General features: G+C 44.5%; 1 protein-coding gene across 2 annotated transcripts; it reads right to left on the bottom strand.

The window, feature by feature from the left end:
* Window positions 1-679: 679 nt before the first annotated feature.
* Window positions 680-5,931, bottom strand: LOC145426246 (neuroligin-2-like). 2 transcript variants are annotated; one of them, XM_080299841.1, is made up of 6 exons: window positions 5,654-5,931; window positions 5,363-5,497; window positions 4,928-5,219; window positions 2,965-3,118; window positions 1,807-2,173; window positions 680-1,504 (listed from the first exon to the last, which is right to left on the bottom strand). In XM_080299841.1, exons 5-6 carry the CDS (start codon window positions 2,139-2,141, stop codon window positions 1,123-1,125), a joined length of 717 nt encoding a protein of 238 aa, XP_080155967.1. In that variant the 5' UTR covers window positions 2,142-2,173; window positions 2,965-3,118; window positions 4,928-5,219; window positions 5,363-5,497; window positions 5,654-5,931; the 3' UTR covers window positions 680-1,122. The 2 variants fall into 2 exon arrangements, with proteins under 2 accessions (XP_080155967.1, XP_080155968.1); XM_080299842.1 differs by lacking the exon at window positions 5,363-5,497 and having other exon boundaries at window positions 5,727-5,931.
* Window positions 5,932-7,287: the final 1,356 nt, after the last annotated feature.

The raw sequence follows: 7,287 nt of genomic DNA, 5'->3' as shown, positions 1-7,287 counted from the left end.
GGTGTAGGATGGAGAGAGGAGGAGGGAGGGAGCAGTGATGATATGGAGGAAGGTGATTGGTTAAGCAGCAGGAAGGAGCTCATGCTGGAGTCTGAGTTTTTACTGTTGGCCTTTTTCTGCTTTTTGTTTATTGTTGTCTGACGCGGGCCCGCCTACGCTTGAGTGATGCAGATGTGATATCACACTCACACAGCGACTGCCATTCACACACACACACACACACACACACACACACACACACACACACACACACACACACACGACATAAGGGGGTCAGACAGGAGCAGCATCAGTCTCTGCTCTGTTTTGTTAATAACGTAGAAAAATAATTTTGTACAATCAAGCTACATCGACGGACGCTTTACCTCACGTACCCTAAAATGAAAAAGTAGTGACAGTAAGATGAAGGCTGCACATGACACCATGACTGAGTTCACAGCTGTTGCTTTGATTCTAACGTTTAAGACTTTTGGCATCGACTCCGTTTTAATAAATGAGTGCTGGGAGGCGTCGTTTGACTTCAGGAGCTCCTGCGATGCTCTTACTCTGCGGGAGAAAACCAAAAACCAAAAGTAGCAAACATGGAGCGATATGACTCGTTTAGTCTTGGGAAATGTGCATCGACAGGTACAGTGTCCTTTTCCCCGCGTCTTTAAAAATAATTCATGCATAGATCCCCCACTGAGAAAACCCTTTTATATACTTTCTCCTTTGTACACATTTTATATAGAACTATATATAATATCATTTCTCTATATCTATATTTTCAGAAAAATTATTTCCACACAATAAAAAACAACAATTAAACAAATGCTTCAAACAAAACAACAAAAAAAGAGAAGATGAAAGAAAGAAAAACACGACTGAGGCCAGTTTGGCACTTTGTCACGAGAACATGACAGAACTCTGTTAGTTGACGGTAAATAGCGATACTTTATTTTTCTTTCGTTTTTCTGCTCCCTCGATGAGAAATGAAACACAGCAGTACTTACTTGGCACCTAAAAATGCTGGTAGAATGAAAGATATCAGTGTTTTCATAGTTATATGTTTAGTGTACGCCTCCCCCCTCCAAACTGCTCAGCAGATCGGGAATTTTTAGAGAAGAACAGGAGGGAGGCGTGTCAAATGAGAGTAGAGTAGTCGCGGGTGTCTACGGGAAAGAGGTCCTGGGGCGGGCGCTCTGAGCCCTCGGGCTCGGGATCTGACGGGAAGGTAGGGTAAGGATGACGAGTGGTTCGAGGCCTCGTGGTGCCGGGATCACGGCCTGCAGGGGAGCGCGTAGTGGTGGGAAAGAGCACGTCGTGCAGGCTGTGAAGATGAGGGACTAATTCCAGCCAAAAGGCCACTTTGTTAGCTCTGTAGTTGTCTCTGACACGAGGTTTCAAACCGATGTGAAGGTACTGCTTGTCCTTCGAGTTGAACTTGGTCCAGATGACCTCCTCGAAGCGGTTGGGCTTGGTATGAATGAACTTGGTGTCCTGAGGGACGGGCAGGTTGGGGTCCCTGGTGGAGCATAAAGGTTAAACGTTTCAGTTCAAAGTTATATTCAGTCTCCATTATAAGTAACATGTGGCATCAATACACTGAATACAGACAGGAGGCCCATTCTCTGTGCAGCCTTTAAACTATCTAAGACCAACCGGCTGCTCTGGGATCTGGATGCTTTTGGTGAACCAGTATGTTCAATTCTTCAAAGCCACACGAGAATTAAACTAGCAACCCAGATTCAAGTATTCAAGATGACTAGAAGGCTGTCAGAGAACATACAGTAACGTGTACAGTTTACACTACGACATGAGGCCTACCCAGTCTTTGCGAAGTTAGTCCAGTAAGTCATGACCACAGCGCTCAGCATCACATCGTTCTTGGAGAAGTTGCACGGGAACAGGTCTGTGGCACCGATCATCGGTACGCCGAACACGTAAGGTATCTCGTCTCCGTGCGCGGCGTCGGCCCACTCAGGCCGCGTCTCCGTCTGGCAGTGGTGGTAGAACGTGTAAAAGTAAACTGGGGACTGAAACTCAGCATGGAGTTTGGCAGTGGCCACAGCTGGTGCCACCCACTGGTGGTCCGTAAACAGGGCCAACAGAGTCTTCCGCCGCATGTCTCCGTTGTCCCTGTCCGCCCAGTCTGTGTACATGAACTTAATGGTCTCCCTCAGGATGTCTTTGCCTGGTGAAGAAGCACAGGAGGAGACAAAAGGAGGGGGAAGAAAGATAAAAGTGAAAAACTGCTAAGAGTAAAGTAACAGCAGTGCAAGACATTTTTTAAGAGATCGGTCTGATCAAAAGATATGAAACCAAAGCAAATGTTGGTGAGATGAACCAAGAGCCAGGAAGCGAGTGAAAAATCTAGAGAGGAAAAAAAAGTCTTTCAGATAACAGAACGAGTGACAGGCACAGAGAGGAAGCATGACTGCATTATCCAAACATGTCTGTACTGTGACTGTGGTCCGGCTGTGAGGGGTTCGCAGGCCGATCTGTCAGAAACACCGACGCTGAGACTGGGAGCCGACTACCTGGGGGATGATAGCATTACTGCCCACAGAGCCTCAAAGGTTAAGGCGCAGACACGCCGTGATGTGGATGAGTGGCTCTCTTTAGCACGCTTGTCTTGTTTGATGCACTTCACTGGGCTCACATGTTACTGATTCCATTCTTTACTCGCATGTTTTAAACGCTTAAAGCACTTTCACAGGTTTTTATATTCTTTTGAAAATTCATGTGAACTCAAGCTGTCAGAACTGTAATGTAAGCTTTGATAATTGTCCACATTTGTCATTTTGATGATTATCCGTTTATTTTAATCCATTTATTACAGTAAACAGAAAAAAACTAACAGATCAACAAACGCGGCTCCTAATAAGACAAAACCTGATGATGCTGCAAAATGGAGTTAAGTGAGAGGAGGCTGTAAAATGGAATAACTGAAAAAGTGGCAGTGTACAGAGGTGGCGTCCTCACCCTCTGGGTATCCGTAGAGGTTGTCAACAAAGTTGGAGATGGTGTAGTCGAACGCCGCAGCTGAGATGCCGTCGTTGTCCTCACTGTCGTCCACAAACTTCAGCCCCTCTCCCTGGTTCACTCCTATCAGGATGTCATAGTTGAGGAACTCCCCCTGGTGGAGAAAATAAGGAAGAACATGCTGAGTGCTGGAACAGAGCCTGTGTGCATCACAAGTCTACAACAGGAAGTGCAGCTGAAACACAGCTTTGTGAATTGGCAGCATTTCATTTCCCAGTAAACAAAATAAAGATTAGCTGTTGCCATGAAAGTCCTGCTATAAACTGTAAATACTGCAATATATGCAGGGTTCATACACATTTTTCAGGGTCAAATTCAAACACTTTTTAAGCACATTCAAGGTCGATTTTCAAGCTTTTCCAGCACATTACCAAAAACAGATGAAAGCATGTTTCACTTTCACTAACAGAGGCGAGGCTGCCGGATACTGATGCCACCAGGCCCTCTGACCACCACCAGTAGGCAACGGGTGAAGTGTCTTACCCAAGGACACAACGACCAAGACTGTCCAAGCCGGAGCTCAAACCAGAAACCTTCCGATTACAAGGCGAACCCCTAACTCTTGAGCCACGATCGCCCAGTGGGGACATTTCATTTTCCAGCAGGAAGCTTTTTGTTAAACCCTTTAGATCAGGGGTCGGCAACCGCACGCGGCTCTTTAGTCCTTATGGTGCGGCTCTGCGTGGTTTATGAAAATAATTTTTTTTTACTTGTAGTTCTAAATTGGAAGATTATTGTGATTTTGCAATATACAAATAAAATTATATTTTGTTATTTTTTCATCGCTCAAAATAAGCATCACACTCGCGGAAGCCGGTGTACCCGGCGAAACACCGTGCATTTATCGAGCCTTTCAACCCCAGATAGGCCAATTATGGCTCTTTGGGTCTTAAAGGTTGCTGACCCCTGCTTTAGATGAACAGAGTTTTTTAATTAAATACATACTCTTTAATAAATGTTCTCTTTTATAAAAAGTAGGATAATTAAAAAAACTTTTGTTAAAACAACTTCACACAAAGTACAACTATTTACAATGTACTGTACATCCAAAAAAACAGCTTTAAGAATACTCAACAGGAGCAAGTGTCATTTGGCCCTGGTTTGACAACAACACTGGGGCACATATTAACAAAAACACAGCAAACCTTAACGATCTTATCAATCGTCACATGATAAGAGTAATCGGATTGGCATTGTAGTGTGTAACATTTTGAACTTGTTGCGCAAACTACCTGTTACTCGCTCAACGTGAATTCTCAGGTGGGCACGTCGTAGCCTTTTGTGAAAGCTGGAATCTTGACCTGTGCACACATCATTCCTGCAGCATCTCTGATGTCAAAGCCTCTGTCAGCCAATACTACGTCCCCTGGTAACAGCTTTTGAAGAATGCCACATCTCTCTGTGATGTGTTTATCTGATGCACGACCCCCCCATCCCCTGGAAATGAAAGAAATAGCTCCATGGGGTGTAATCCCGATGAGGTATTTTATGGTGTGTGTACCCTTGTAATGAGAGTATGTTTGTGCGCGTGCCTTTAAATTAGATGGTCTTTCTGTTCGAATCTCAAAACAGTCAACAATGATGGCTACTCGTTTTCCAAAAGTTTCAGTAAACTGTGGAGGCATTGTCGCCTGCAGACAGTGCCTCTCAGGCCAGTGCACCAGTGCTCCTAAGCGGGCATACAAAACATCAATGGTATCGGTGAAGACAGAAGACAGTGTTTTGTGGGACACATCGAATAGATGAAAAGATGCTGGACTGGAAGATCAAGTCTCAGACGCATTAGTGTGAGTAAGAGCATTTGGAAACCTGTCAGTTTCTTTGATATTGGCAGGAAATCTTTGACAGTGTTGAAGAGGGACATTAAGACAGCATAACAATGTAGTCCAGTGTAATATCTTACTTTTTCGGTATCGTCCTTTAAGAAAGTTTCATTCAGCTCTGTCTTTTGCAACTGTGCTCGAAGCAGTCTGTTCTCCTCCAACAGCCGGTTTATTTCTGCTCTGCCCTGTTGACTGCACACACAATCCTTCGTCTGCCCTTCAGCTTCCGTGACGCTGTCACTCCATCACCACTGTCCACATTTGCAGCTGGTACGTCAACCTCCACTTGTCCAACACAATTGCTGTCCACTGCCTCCATGACATGTTTATTTTGTTGTTGTTCTTCTGTCAGACCTTCATCGATCATCAAGCCTGTAAGATAAAAATAGTGCATAGACAAAAAGTTAATGTACACCAATATTCCAATGACATGTGTGTGATTCATCTTTAAGTTATGTGTGGATTAGTGTACCATAAGAGCAATTTAGTATGTTTTTGGAGGGGGGGGTGTTTACCTGCAATGGGTGCTCTTTTTCGCTTCTGTTGCATACGCCTTGCGTGCCGGTCCGAGTCTGACACAGGTTTGTCGTCGTGCCCCAGTGTTGGTGCCCAGTCTGGATTTGTTACATCCATTTCATATGCTGGTTTGCCTGAAATAATGCCAAATCAAAAGCTACTCAGTCGACATGATGTGGTTCTGCAGCATCACACGTTAGCATGTTTTATCTCATTATCTATGACCGCAGCGCATTGAGAAAAAACACTAAAAGCCTTTTAATAGTGATATGAATTAATTTAGAACTCACCGGAGAGAAAATGCCGCGAGCAAACCAACAAAAAGCTGGAGATTGCACGGAACTCGATATCCGCTCGTCTCACCGCTGCAATCCATGCCTGGCGTCTTTGTTTGGTGATATCGGATACATGGGATCCCTCACGTCGCCGCCAGGATGGAAAACGATGAAAAGAGCCCATTATCCAGTTTCTTGCCTTCACGATCGTGAGATCTAACGTTGCAACCGACTACACAACACGTACGAACCATAGCTGAAGCTGTCATGGCGGCGGGGGGCGTGGCCCGCCTCCTGTGACATCACGCTCCAAAGCGACAATCTCATTGGCTTAGGGAGTGATGATGTCATAGATCTTAAGAATCCTTTGGTGTTTTTCTATAAATAGGGGTGAGCAACAGCAAGTTTCAGTTCGTTTCAGCAGCAGCATCAGAAACCATCCACGAGCTGAGAAATCATCCTGGAGAAGAAAAGCGCTCCTGGAAAAGTAAGAAAGTACGTAAAGAAGAAATGGTTCCACTTGTTCCAGAGGAGAGACGCTACGGCTTCCTCACCTGATGTAGCCTCGTCTTGCTCCACCTCTGTTAACCCCACCAACCAGTCCCAGCAGTTGACTGTCCCCTCCTGAGCCTGGTTCTGCCGGAGGTTTGTCCTCGTTTACAGGCAGTTTTTCCTCCCCACTGTCACCAAGTGGAGAGGAAACCAGTCCAACGCTGGTCTCTCAATCTCCCGTTGGAGAGCCAAAGATGCATGCTGACGTGAGGAGTCCTGCGTAAAACGACGAATTTTGCGCATTTTACATTTAAACGCAACCAAAGATGTTTTAAATGGATGAGGAATCATCCACTTAAAACATCTTTGCGAGTCATTTTTTTGTGATCGTCTAACCAAGCCTGCTGACGTGAGGAGTCACGATCGCGAGGAATTTTGCGCATTTTACATTTAAACGCAACCAAAGATGTTTTAAATGGATGAGGAATCATCCATTTAAAACATCTCTGCGAGTCATTTTTTTGTGATCGTCTAACCAAGCATGCTGACGTGAGGAGTCACGATCGCGAGGAATTTTGCGCATTTTACATTTAAACGCAACCAAAGATATTTTAAATGGATGATTCCTCATCCATTTAAAACATCTTTGCGAGTCATTTTTTTGTGATCGTCTAACCAAGCCTGCTGACGTGAGGAGTCACGATCGCGAGGAATTTTGCTCATTTTACATTTAAACGCCACCAAAGATGTTTTAAATGGATGAGGAATCATCCACTTAAAACATCTTTGCGAGTCATTTTTTTGTGATCGTCTAACCAAGCCTGCTGACGTGAGGAGTCACGATCGCGAGGAATTTTGCTCATTTTACATTTAAACGCCACCAAAGATGTTTTAAATGGATGAGGAATCATCCACTTAAAACATCTTTGCGAGTCATTTTTTTGTGATCGTCTAACCAAGCCTGCTGACGTGAGGAGTCACGATCGCGAGGAATTTTGCGCATTTTACATTTAAACGCAACCAAAGATGTTTTAAATGGATGAGGAATCATCCATTTAAAACATCTCTGCGAGTCATTTTTTTGTGATCGTCTAACCAAGCATGCTGACGTGAGGAGTCACGATCGCGAGGAATTTTGCGCATTTTACATTTAAACG

Source organism: Astatotilapia calliptera, chromosome 3, assembly GCF_964374335.1.
Source record: "Astatotilapia calliptera chromosome 3, fAstCal68.1, whole genome shotgun sequence".
NCBI lineage: Eukaryota > Metazoa > Chordata > Actinopteri > Cichliformes > Cichlidae > Astatotilapia > Astatotilapia calliptera.
The sequence above is the reverse complement of the archived record's forward strand: the minus strand, read 5'-3'. Positions and strand labels throughout refer to the sequence as shown.